At 37.8% G+C, this 13,869-nt stretch overlaps 1 protein-coding gene across 3 annotated transcripts; it reads left to right on the forward strand.

Annotated features, from left to right (window-relative positions):
* Positions 1-41: 41 nt before the first annotated feature.
* LOC127948776 (calcium-regulated heat stable protein 1) lies at positions 42-13,832 on the forward strand. 3 transcript variants are annotated; one of them, XM_052545483.1, is made up of 4 exons: positions 42-902; positions 11,415-11,631; positions 12,385-12,507; positions 13,233-13,832. In XM_052545483.1, the coding sequence occupies exons 2-4, from the start codon at positions 11,441-11,443 to the stop codon at positions 13,393-13,395; spliced, it is 477 nt and encodes a 158-aa protein (XP_052401443.1). In that variant the 5' UTR covers positions 42-902; positions 11,415-11,440; the 3' UTR covers positions 13,396-13,832. The 3 variants fall into 3 exon arrangements, with proteins under 3 accessions (XP_052401443.1, XP_052401435.1, XP_052401453.1); XM_052545475.1 differs by lacking the exon at positions 42-902 and adding an exon at positions 4,294-4,460; XM_052545493.1 differs by lacking the exon at positions 42-902 and adding an exon at positions 9,628-10,227.
* Positions 13,833-13,869: the final 37 nt, after the last annotated feature.

Below are 13,869 nucleotides of genomic sequence, written 5' to 3' on the forward strand. Positions count from 1 at the left end.
AAAGTTTACAGACAAACATTTCTACAAGAGAAGTCTTACAGAAACGGTTCTATCGAATGGAAATGGTCTTAAAAAATAAGTTCCGTCCATCTTCGGTTCTGTAAAAACAATCTGAAAAAAATTGAGTTTTCAAACAGACAAAATAGCATGTACTGTATGAATAGCTGTTTTGAACAAGTTCTCAATATACTGTAGGTAATGGAACCACTATCACCTTGTGCTTTTAAGTTTGATATTGTGTGTAAATCTACAATTATTCTCCAGTGTGTTTTTAATGTTGCATTCTCGTGAACTGGTACATTGTTGTGTTTTACATTTCATTGTATTACATTTTCATTCTGTAGTATCTAAACGGGAAATGTTTTACGCTCTCATAGTAAAAAATACAAGAAGAGAAGATGGAGAACATGTAGGTGACATGAAATATTGAAAGCAGTAACTGAAATGTTTTTCATAATCTTACCTGACAGTCTCTGAATTGTGAAGCATCCTTTTTTTAATGTCCACAAAATGAATTGTATTGTTGTATTGCTCGTCCATTTGCATCCCTCCATTTGTTTCTTCTTCATTTATGAATTGATCCACTAAGAGCATTTTGAGATGACCTGTAGGTAAGAGCGATAAAAAAATAAAAAATAAACCAAGATTGTGCAACCACTTGTTTGAATAGCTTTATGTAAATTTTTGTTTACTTGTCAAACTCGGAATATGTAAGGTTTTACGGTAATTGTGATTGAATGATGCGTAGTTTTGGATGGCTTCGGCTTAGTCACGCCTCTTTGGACCCTCATTCAGAGAGTGAGACAGAGACTAGTAAACGCCAGGCATCTACTTTCTGTTGAGGTTGCTTTTGTTTTGTTTTTTACCGACTCATTTCTTTGGCTCGTGCACATTTGCTAACGGTGAGTGATGCTGAGATTCTGTTTGAAATGTTACATCCAAAGTGACTTGTTGTTATTACGAAAGTGAAAGAAAGGTCACTTTTGCATGTTCGTGAATTATTCAAGAGATTAAATGAATTACAACGAGATATGTTCGCTGTTTAAAATCTGTTAGACGTCAAATGTAAATGCTAAACATTGATCAATTTCTCTTTTGGAAGTCTGACTTTAATCTGTTGCATCTTTATTCGATCACCAGCATCGTTCTGCTCTTTTGTCATAATTTTTTTTTTTTTGTGATATGTAACTTTCAAGGATTCAGATGTGAGATATTGTAGAAAGTTTGAGCCAAAGAGTGAAATAAAGTGGTTTAATGAATGCATTTGGAGTCGAGTTGGTGAAGGGAGGGGTCAAAGCGCAGCTCGTCGAAGTAACACTATTAGTAAACATGTGCCACGATTCTAGGAAATATACAGGAAAAATGTGTGTTGTGTTAAGAATGTGTTTTGGTGGGAGACTCAAAATATTGCAGTTGACACCAGATGACAGTGAAAAACAGATCCTCTCTGGAGAAGTGCGCTGCTTCTCAGTTTTGCTGTGCCAGGACAAATTACAATGCAACTTTGTTTTTTATTGCTTTGATGTAGCGCTACAAAAACTGTCTCAGTGTTGGGTTGCTGACTTAAACTTCAAGAACATTGTACAGTAGCATGAAGTAGACGTGACCTTTGGCAACTCTTCCATCTTACATAGTAAAAATGCTCCATAGAAAATGTACAGAGTAAATAATATGTTAAATTAACAACTTGATTAATGCATTACATTAGTTTAGGATTTATAAGACATATAAAGCTGTATGTTTTGAACCTAATTTGCTTTTCCATTTTTGAAATTATTATTATTGTCGTTATTTTTACCCAAAATGAAATTTATTTTGTGCTAAATGCAAAAGTAGACATTGGCTTGACTGATGTATTTGCTGTTTTTTTCTAGGCCCATGCATTTCTATGTTTTCTATCTTATGAGGACTTAATCTTTAATCTTTTTATTTGTTATTTTGCAATTTGACAATCTCAGCCTGAAGTGACTTTTATTATGTTGGATGGTATTCCAAAAAAAAAAAAGAAAAAAAAAAGAATGTCCCTCTTTTTTTTTTTTTTTACTCGCTGGAAAACAAATTCCAAATTAGTGAATCATATGGGGTTGGAACGAATATGAGTTCTGTTACCTTCAAGTCATGTCAGAAAGATAGTATTTACAGGTTTAACACTGGTCAGTGGGCTACCACAAAGCTGGCGAGTGGGTAAACTTGAGATTTTTTGGGGCTCGCAGTGGGGGCGTGTCAGCTAGAGAATACACAGACACAATGAATCTGTATTGATGGTACAATTGTTGAAATTATTATAACAATATCTCTGAGTTGTAATAATTCAGTACAACTCAGAGGACACACGCATGTTTTAATGTAATTAAAGACATTTGGATGGCTATCTGATCATCTGTTTATGCAAACCAGCACAATATGTTGCAGTACAAACTCAAGACAACGACAAATCCCATAGTCAAGAAGGAAAAGGATAATGACAAATTATGATAATTGTTTTTAGAGAAATCATCTTGAAGTTTTGATCTGTCAGAAAATACCATGGACATGTAAATTAGGTTTCAGCGCCTCTTGACATAATAGATTTGGCCTTTTCTACTCTACCAGTCATATATTTAAAGATCATATTTTGCAAGCTATGAGACTATGGAGGAGTTGGATGCTGATATAGAATTAAAAATAATAAATATATGTTGGGATGAATATGCATAAAAAAAGCTTATTATGTTGTATTTCTAATAACTGTATTATTGGAAACCCATCCGTCCTGGGAGGAGGAAACTACCAGTGTCCTTTCTTCAATTTTTTTATTTATTTTCCTGCTCTCCCTTGTCCCAAGGCCTATTGGAAATTTGGATTATGTTTTCAAAATATCACAGTCATAATCTGATATTTCAAACATGATTTCCAACCTTCCGAAAAACTAAGCTTTCCCGTTTTCCATCATGCACTCTCAGGAAAAACAGGTACAAAAGCTGTCAGCTGTCATTTAAGGTACTAAAATGTAGACTTTAGGTACTGATATGTACCTTTAAGGTACCAATATGGACTGATAAGGTACAAAGCTGGCCTTTTGATAAGGTCCCGCCCCGGTGACAGCCTTTGTACTTTTTTTCTAAAAGTGTTATCTGCATTTCTAAATATTCATGTCAGCTTGTATCAGCTTGTTGTTTTTGTGGTTAGACCTGAATATGTTCACAGATGTATTTGTGCACAAGTTCAGCAATGGCATTTTGTCAGGCCAGGTTTAGTTTATGTTGGGCAAGTGAATTTGAATGTAGTGTAACTTCATTTAGATTTAAGACCATTAAAGGAACAGATCCCCTAAAAGTGAAACCATTTACTCACTCTCATGTCGTCACGAACCTGTATGACGTTTTCATGCAAGGAAATATTTACTTGATTTCAAGAAGTAGCATTTGTCTTTCTGTTCAGTGCATAGACAATGGCGATGTGTTGAGCTTGCTGTGTTTGAAGAGGTCAAATGCATATGTCTGTTGCACGTACTGTAGCTTTACAAAAACAGGAAATTACATATTGCTGTAACTGTTATTGCTGTCATTGAAGTATATATACTGCACAGAGAAAGGGCATTTTTGAATGGTAGAGACTAAATGTAAAAGTTTAAGACTCAGTTATTGATTAAAAAAGACCCTTCTCTTAGAATCATAGAGAAAGTTGTTTATTCTCTCATTCATGCCAGATTCAAACTTATTGAGGCTCAAACAGTAGGGTCTGAGTCAGAGCTGTCCTTGCACTCTGAATCTGTGGGCTGGATTCAATAGTGTGCCGTCATTGTGTGTAGAAACATCTTTTGATGAGAATGTAGGCATCTGGACCTGGCTGAGGTTTTAGTCATTTTGTCATTCATTGTCACTTTGGGCACATTATTTCATTTCCTGCAGGCTGTGATGCATACAAACTCTTTATTATATTCATCCATCAGTTTATATCCATTTAGCATGTTGTCCTCGGGGAAAACATGGGCAAGAGTGGGCATGTTATTGTACGAATGCAGCTGAGGTTGGCGTGTACTGTGCTGGTGTGATAATGATTGTTGTTGATTCCATTAAGTGGTGTAGTTTTGTTAAGTGTATCTCTCAACTCGCATTTTGTTGGAAGTGTACATTCATTGGGTCGTTAAAAGGCTATAAAAGCTGTGCTGCTCACTTCCTGTGTACTTTACCAACTGAACCTCTTCAGGTGCTTTCAGCCCTTGAGTGCAAACAAACAGATGATTGTAACCCATGCAACATTCCCACCTCCAGACTCGTCATGCAGATGGAGTGTTTCGATTCCCTTTATCTCTCCATCACTGCTGTATTTATACGCGCCAGCTTCACGGAAGCTTCGCCCAGCACAGCAACACAGGCTACAGGTGGAGTGCAGGAGGGGGAGGTGGTTGATGCAACCAAGGTCGCCCCGTTTCCTCGTTGAAGAACAAGTAGCGCTTGTACCCAAGCACACTGTTGCTGGTGAGTAGCCCGGTCATGTCAAGGGCAGAGATGCGATTAATTTCAGAGCTGCTTGTTAGTACACTGGCTAGATCAGGTGCAGATTAGTATATCAGCAGTTACATACTGTACATAGCTGTCTGCTGATGACGCCCACTTGTAGTCTTCCTGCTGGAGTTGTTTATCCTACCAGTCAAGCTTGGAGGGAATATCATAAAGATTCTGTGTACGTGTAGACAGAATTTGTTTTTACGGTCTTTGCATGCTTCATTTATTTTGTAATTTTTGTATGCCTCATGTAAAGAGTATGCTGAACATTTGTCTTGAAAGCTCTAGAATGTCACCCAGCAAACAGGAAACATTTTCATATTTTTGTTTAGCGCTCTGGCAAAGTTCCCTCATAAATTACGAACAAACATTCATCCAGTAATGTTAATAGAATGTTCAGAGTTAACTGGTCTTTAATGTTCTAAAACTGCTCTTTCTTATTTATTCATGGAACGTTTTTCTGTTTTCTGGGTGTTTGTCTGAACATTTTTTTTAAATGTTCAGAACATTCAGAGAGCATTCAAGTAACTTTCCAATGATGGTTGCATGATGAGAAATGAGAAAATGGAATGTTCCTCTGATGTTCGTATACACTGGGGGAAAATCTGGTGCAGAAACGATTTTCACTCAGAAATTGCTAGTAAATTTCACAACTTACAAAGAAATGGCTAGTAGGGTATTTAAATAAATGTGACATTTTGAAGCAGAAGGAATGAAAATGAGTATCTTTAACTTTTTTTTGTTATAAAATACTTAAAAAAAAAAAAAAAAAAAAAAAAAAAAAACTGAATGTTTTGAACATTCAGGGAACATTAACGTAACTCACTGGGAACGTTAGCAAAACGTTCTTGGAACATATATTTTTGGCTGGTGGCATGAACATGTAGAAGTGTAACTTTGTGATAAGGGGCCCTATTTTAACGATCTGAAACGCAAGTGTCAAAGCGCGAAGAGCAAGTAACTTTGTGGGCGGGTCTCGGCGCTGTTGCTATTTTCCCGGCGGTATAAATGGGTCTTGCGCCCGGCGCAAATCTAAAATGGGTTGGTCTGAAGTAGCTTCATTATTCATAGGTGTGGTTTGGGCGTAACGTGAAATAAACCAATCAGAGCGTCATCCAACATTCCCTTTAAAAGCAGGTGCGCAAGTTCCATTATGGATTGCTATTATTATGGCGTATTTACCAGGCGCACGCCAGGAGCGGTTCACAGCCGAGGAGACTGATGTTCTTGTAAGAGCAGTGAAAGACAGAGAAGTTGTGTTGTATGGGGATGGGAGAAACCCACCCAAAATAGCGTCGGTTAAACAGGCGTGGGAGGAAATAGCCACAATTGTTTCATCGATTTTTTTTCCTGGTTCTTGACGGACAAACCAATTTGTCAGATGTGCTTATATACATATATGTCTTGCCACTATTGGGCAAACAGGTCTGATCCTTAATTACTACAATTAGCCTGAATAATTTGTAAGCTAGATTTATGCCTATTTTTTCACACCACAATGATTTCCGTCATCTCATGTGTTAATATTTTTTTAGTGTAACAATTTATGATTTGCAAAAATAACTGTTGCATCTGTGTAGATTACATGAGCAAAGTGTATGCGAGTTGTGCACGCTATACATTAGGCTATGGTCAAGCATGCGCCATTAAAATAGCATAATGAACAACGCGCAACGCGCCACTGACTTTAGACTAGGTTTTTTCTGGTCAGTGGCGCAATTGTTTAATGGAACAGCAAAATAGCACCAGGGATTGTTTGCGCCGGAACACGCCTGCTTTTTTGCGCTGAACCGCCCAGGGAGCGCAAGTTCATTCACTAGTTTAGCGACGTGCTTCTGTGGAGGGAAAAGCGCGCTTTGCGCGGGTGCAAAATAGGAATGACACATGCGTCGGTGTACAAAGTCAATTGCGCTGGGTGCAAGATAGGGCCCCATATCTATGTTTATAGTTGTTGTGGGCAGTACTTGAGACTGTTTCATTGTTGTTGCCTTGACATATGTTTCATTTTAGGTGATGCAAATGTACATGTCGTGGCACTGCTGCATGTTTTATTCCCTGTTTTTATGACTATGCAGCTTGTGGTATTATTTAAAGTCCTTATTGACCTCAAGGCATAACTTGAAATCACATTTAGTCTACCAAAACCTGTTCTGTTGTGCTATTGCATACTGGCATGGCATAGTTTAGGATCCCTGATCACAGTATTGCTTCATCCTCCTGTTGTGGATGGTTCATGCCAGATAGAGTTATTTGCCTATGCAGGCAGATTTTTCAGCAGCAGACTCTGGTTAGAGGTGGAGTTGATGGAAAATTACAGTAAATTCCATATCTGACCTTAGTGCGGTCTATGTGCTCATCCTGAGGTCATGTCTTCTCCTGTTGACCTTTGTCTAAAAGCTGTTGCTTGGTTTTAGACTTGTTTGAAATGATGGACAAGCTAGTTTCTCTGTGTACTGCATACTAAACAAATCATGTACATGTTTAAAAGTTTGGTGCTAGAAAGATTTATTTTAAGGCTAATACTTTGAACAAAAATACATTGTTTTAACCACTGCACAAGTGCAACTTCAATGGAAACTTCCAGTTTTTAATATTGTTACTTTTGTTAAGAAAAAAAGTCTCATCTTACAAATTATGTCTTTTTTTTTCAGGAAATTCAAACAATAAATTTTGTTTTGGCACTCTTTGATTTGGCGTAACAGACAACTTGTATAAACCCTTCCTCCTTACTACTAACTTTAGCGCAAAATAAAAATGAATGAACATCTCATGCCTCATGTAATCGCTCAATCAGTAATCTTAGAAAGATGGCAACAAATCTTGTAAACAAAATCTCGTAGCATTTCATTTACCTCAGGCAGGTCATTAGCGAATAGTTGTAGCGAATTCATGCATTTTTGTAAGATAAATATCCAGATTTCAAACGTAATAAACAGTTTTTTTTTCTCACTTCTGCTGACTGTGGGGAACCAAAGCTTTGTGGCTTTATTCACCCCCCTGAGCCATGTGAAGGACATTTTATAACAGATGCACACACTTTTTCACATCTTCTGAACTATTGACAATATATATAACTCTGATTGGATTTTTCTGAAAGAAGAAAGTCATATGGAGCTAGGATGCCTCGAGGGTGAGTAGAAGACGGAAAAATATTCATTCTCAGGTGAACTAACCCTTTAAGTTTGGGCTTGTTGTAGGCCTAATTTTAATTATAACTGAGCTTATTTAAAGAAAGATTAATTTGTTCAGTAAACCACTGTTTAATAAAATAAATAAATAAAAATAATTCCCCGCTGTACCGAAAATGTACCAAACCGTGACATCAAAACCATGCTACATACCAAACCATCATGTTTGTGTACCTTCACACCCCTACTGTATATAATTGATTTTTTACTTTTTATTTTTAATGAGAGTTAGGGTAGGAAAGGACAAAGGCTAGCAATAGCAAGCTAATTTTGAAAGCATAAGATCCCACCCTCCCTGCAAATCGTTCTCCAAAGCAGCGCCTCCTCCCAAACATGTGAACACACACAGGCAGCTAAGAGGCTAAGCAGCGACACAGTGAGACACCGTGTTGGTGGACGGTTGGATGCAATGTTGTCGGATTACCTCACCGGTTTAGAAAACATTACAGTACAAAGCGCGATATATTACAATAATAACACCTTCCATTCGTGCTCGGTCTGCAATAGCATAATGAACGCGCTGATGATGTACCACATCTGTGTGAACAGGGTATGTGGAGGTATGCAAATGCATGCGTTGGCAGGCAGGTAGGACAGCCTATCATAGTCATCGAGGAATGTGATTGTATGAACATTATTTGGTCCTACGCCTTCCACAGATGATAGAAATGCATATAAATTTATTTAGACCACTTAGCTTAGTGATTACTATCAAATACTTTAGAATACCCAAGACATGATGTCACTTGAAAAAAATGAAATGCTCAAAATGGGAGCACTATTGAAGGAAGCCCTGACTTCTGAGTTAAAGAGACAATGGCTAATCGGTAAAGTCATTGCATCACTGCAGCTGCCGTTAGAAGTCCCGGTTGCTAAAGAAACAGTCAGCGTTCAGAGACGTGCGCTTAGGACTGCGCATGCACAATGGCTGGTCTAGCCTGAAAAATAAAATAAGCCTTTGAACGCTATTTGAGCAAATGAAACAACATTTATGAGACAGTTGTTTCATTAGTGATTTCAGATATGAAATTGAATCGTAAGCTAGGTGAACAGTTTTGGAGAATTTGATGTTTCTTCATTCAAAAAGACAGGAGCTTTTGTAACTATCAGGATGTGAAGAGACTTTCAACCAGCATGACAAAATTTTTTTTTGAACAAAGTCACCTACCCTGCCTTTAATGATTAAAAAAATAATACAATGTGTATACACACTACTGCTTTTATTTTAAATTACCCTACCCTAAACAATAACAATAATAATACAATATTGTAGTTCAATATGACACATTTCTTACTCAATATTTTTATTGTGGTGTGCAACCTCAATGAACATAAATTACACTTTAATCATTCCCTCAATAACTCCTTTAATGTGCTGGTTACATCCTTTGATTCTCCCTAGTATCTTTGTTTTTATTTTAGCGGAGTGCAAGGGGAAATATCACACCCTGGGTAGGGGGTCCTGAAATATTGTCTTTGGTATAATGAAATTACATTTCGAGGGGCAAAGTTTAAAAACCACTACTGAAGAGTCTGCTTCATATAATAAGAATTTCTTTCAACATCACTGTTGTGATATCATGGTACAGTGACAGTAATACACTGCTGTTGTAAATGTTTGGCAAATTCATATATTGTGGTATTTCTATGGTGTTAAAATACCAGGAAAAAAAACATGGTCACACCTTGGTACTTTTTTTTAATGTTATGTTATAGAAGTTTCTTCCTCTTGATGGGATGATCAATTCTGTGTCCTTTTTCACTGATGTGTAGGTAGACCGAGAGCAGAAGCAAATGTTCCTCCATGCATCAGTACCTCAGCACACAATCAGCGCTTTATAATTGGCCCTGGCTTTCAAACACTCACTGGCCTCATTTTCTGTTTATGGGGCATTCTGAGCCTGACAGCAGAAAGCTATAATTGCAGTGATGTAATCCAAGGTACAAAGGGGCCCTTTCTCATTTCGCATCTCTCAGAGGGAACAGTTGGCAGTGTGTTGCCATGGCAGAGCCACCTGGGAGTGTCCGGAAAGCCGCTTTGCCACTTCTTGGGTGCGATTTGAAATAATCAAATAATTATTTAATATGCTTTATTGCGCGTAAGGAACATCTTTTGTGGTCATCCCGCTCTTGTTATGATTTGTGTGGGCTGTAATGGCCCTGAGGAGGGCAGTGAGAATGGGGGAGAGTTCACGATTATGCATTCGGTGCCATTTCCTGCTGTGATTATTAGTGATGCTTGATCCTCCGTGGCCCGTTCATGTTAACATGCAGCGCTCCAGTGCCCAGTGCATCACTTAACAGATTCTGCAGCAAGTCCTGCTCCACAAGGGGGATTGAACCTCTAGTGGCTTAACCAAATGCTCTGCCGGCAGTGCAAGTTTTGTAATATCTTCCCGGACAGTGGGGGATTAGTCAGATAATGCTAAGAAAGGCTAAACATGTATTGCAGCATCAACAGTGAATGATCTAATTACTGTCTCCTGCGGCTGCTGGAGGCTTGTGTTTCAGTGCTGGAGGTCATCAAGGATGCTGAAAGACAAAGTCAAAGGGTACAGTTGACATTCAGTTTGTTAAAAGTTGTTTATGAATAATATACTGTATGAATATATATATATATATATATATATATATATATATATATATATATATATATATATATATATATATATATATATATATATATTGCATAAAATGAATATGCAAGTGAGAGCAGAGCTTGGATACAGAATGTTATTATATAGATGCACAAGAAGAAAAAAAACAGGCTTCATGTTTCAGGAGTAAAGTAACTAGGCCTAATTGCTGATCTGAGTCATCCAGAATTTGGTAGTGGCTCCCTGAGGATGTGGTGCATCCACTACTGTGTACACTAGATATATTGAGTTACTTGAGATCTCTGTCAGTGCCACAGGCCAGCTTTGAGGAATTGTATTATTATTATTATTATTATGTGCTGTTGCTTCACAGCAGTGGAAAATTCTCCAAAGGATAGGTATCGGGTGTCTTTTATTATGATGAGTGCCACATCTTCTCAGTTGAGTGCTGTTTGTAAACGAGTATTATGAACATTTTAGATCTATATTACAAGATCAAAAGTTATAATAAGATTAATCGGATGATATACTGATTTATTGATGAGACAAAATTGCATATCAATATATTTGCTGAGAAAAGTCACCAAATAAATCTTTTTATAACATTTTTTTTTAATTATAGTATAATTAGGGCTGTCACAATATCAGATTTTCTCTGCATGATTATCATCGCCAAAATAATGAAGTAACAATTGAATGCCATCAGTCACAGTGCTCTTAAACTTTTCTTTGTGCTACCACAATGAATCACACTATATGTGAGTAATATGTGTAGGAAGTCAGAGACAAAAATAACCCATTGACACTACCTGCAGACTATTTCTACAGAATCGAAAAAATCCCCCCACTGACAAGATCCCTTTTTTTTCAATGTGGGTAGTGTGTTGTTTTTGCCGGTCGTCTCGTCTGACATGATTTTGTGCAGCAGTAGAAGCTACACACTGCATTGTTGTGGTCTTTTTTTTCTGTTTTATGATGAGTGGCAATCAGCGTTAGGTTTCAGCACAGACACCCATTATCACTGGTCTGCTTTCCATTTTGCAATCCAGACAAAGGTCATGCTTTGTATTTTAAGGAAATGCTGCTAGAGAAACTATTTCAGTCCTAAAAGCTCAAGTTCCTCACCGTTTCTGTCTTCCCAGAATCCTTTGAGTGTCCCACCATCAGCATGTCCTCAGACGCATCTTCTCCTGTGAAGTCCACCACCCCTCCTCTGTCCCCGCTGTCCCCAGTCTCTCCAGTTTCCCCCAACTCTCTGCGTCTGCCTGCCTGCCGCCACAGAGACCGCTCACCCTCCCCCATGAGGGGCTACCTGATTCCCAGCCCCCTGCCCACCCGCCGCAACCGCACCTGCTCAGCGTGAGTACAGTCACAACCACCCTCTCTTGTCCCCAATTCATTTCATTTCTTCATGTGTTTGTGTATGTGTATGTGTGTGTGTGTGTGTGTGTGTAGATCGATATTTCAATGTGACATGATCCAGAAATCATTCTGAGATGCTATTTTGGTACTAAAGTAATATTCTTATTTGTATCAGTGTGAACAACTTTGCTGCTTAATAATTTTGTGAAAACTATATTACATTACCATTCCAAATTTTGGGTTCAGTAAGATGAAAAAAAGAGAATTAAATACTTTTATTTAGCAAGGATGCATTAAATTGAGCAAAAAAAACATACAGCCATTTGTAATGTTACAAAAGATTTGTATTTCATATCAATGCTGCTCTGAAAAAAACCCCAAAACAAATTGATAATTAGAACCATTATTACTCATTGAGCACAGATGGTAACTGATAATATTAGAACACCAAATCATCATACAATAATGATTTTTGAAGAATCATGTGACACAAAAGACTGGAGTAATGATGCTGAAAATTCAACTATGCATCACAGGAATGAATTATATATTTAAATAAAAGCCATAAAAGCCAGAATAATGTGAAATATGTTAATGTAGACTTGTTGAGCATAAGGCATGTTTTAAAAACATGTTGAAAACATGTTTATTCTTCAAACACTTTTTAGATTGTGACCTAAGTGTATGTTTCTGTGAACTTCACCCACATATGAATTGTTGAATAATGTTTTGTCCTCTCTACCACTACAGTGCAGCGCGTGCAGCTGAGGGGCCGGTGTTCACTGGGGTCTGCAAGTGCTTTTCACGTTCCAAAGGGCACGGTTTCATCAGGCCATCAGATGGAGGCAATGACATCTATGTGCACATATCTGAGTGCGTTCACTGGGCAAACATCTTGAACTTTCAACGAGATTTCATGCTCCTATATCATAGCCAACACACATTCCACAATAATCACAATTAACACATAATCACACATATCAACTATACCTTTATTATCAGTGAAGCAAATACAAGGACAAATCATTATTAATACGCATTCCTAATCCTAGACCTAGATCATAAATGATAGTGCTCCTAGTCTATTTATTGATGGGTTTGAACTGTTCATGAAGGAGGGGCTTCTGGGAATAGAAACTTGTGGAGTGTGTGTATATGTGTGAAAGGTTCTGGGCTCAGTTAAACACTTGAACATGAGAGATAAGAGCAGTAGACTGGCTTCTCTCAGATCAAGTATGTTTGACCAGTGGAAAAATGGGTAGACTTGCCAGCTGCCCTCTTTTCAAACATTCAGAACATCTGAATGACACAGAGAAACACAGACACATTTGTTCCTATCATTATGGGGATATTCCATAGACATAATGGTTTTCATACTGTACAAACTCTATTTTCTATCCCCTAACCCTACCCCTCTTTCTGCATTTTTAGATTTTTAAAACACTTTTTGTGTGATTTAGAAGCTTGTTTCATCATGGTGACCTAAAAATGTCCCCTAACAGACATAATGTACTAACACTTTTAATAAACACCTTTGTCTAAATCCAGCAAAGCAAACATATTTAATGTTTTGCTGATGATCTCCATTCTTCCCACAGCATCGAGGGTGAATACGTGCCGGTGGAAGGAGATGAAGTTAGCTACAAGATCTGCTCTATTCCACCCAAAAATGAGAAGATCCAGGCCGTGGAGGTGACCATCACTCATTTAGCGCCAGGCACGAAGCATGAGACCTGGTCTGGAAGGGTGCTTGAATCATGAGATGCTCTCTAACGCCGAACTGTGTGATAGTGATGTCAAAATGGGTTTCTGTTCCTTTTCTGGTGGTCTGGGGGGGTGGGAAAGGGTCTTGACTGAATGAATGCCTTTAAGTGCTATGTGGCATGATGCCACAATTCCAAGATAAAAATATATATATAAAAAAAACAAGTATTTTTCCCCCCCTTCTTTCTTTGGTCTCAGGAAGGGAGTATGTCTTCAATTCTCTATTATTGGGTTTGTGGTTTATAATGTGGAATGAACAACAGTTATACTAACCCTAACCATCTTTGTTTGATTTGAATGCTCTTAAGAACTGACTGCACTCTCCTATTAAGCCTTAATGCATATCTAAATCGCTAACATTTGTGGATTTTATTCTTCACTGAAAAAAAATGTCTCCGTGTCTACATTGTCAAAATATATCATTTCTAAGTGCATGTGTTTTTTGGTCATTTTCCTTCAAAGACATTCAAG

Source organism: Carassius gibelio, chromosome A3 (assembly GCF_023724105.1).
Source record: "Carassius gibelio isolate Cgi1373 ecotype wild population from Czech Republic chromosome A3, carGib1.2-hapl.c, whole genome shotgun sequence".
Taxonomy (NCBI): domain Eukaryota; kingdom Metazoa; phylum Chordata; class Actinopteri; order Cypriniformes; family Cyprinidae; genus Carassius; species Carassius gibelio.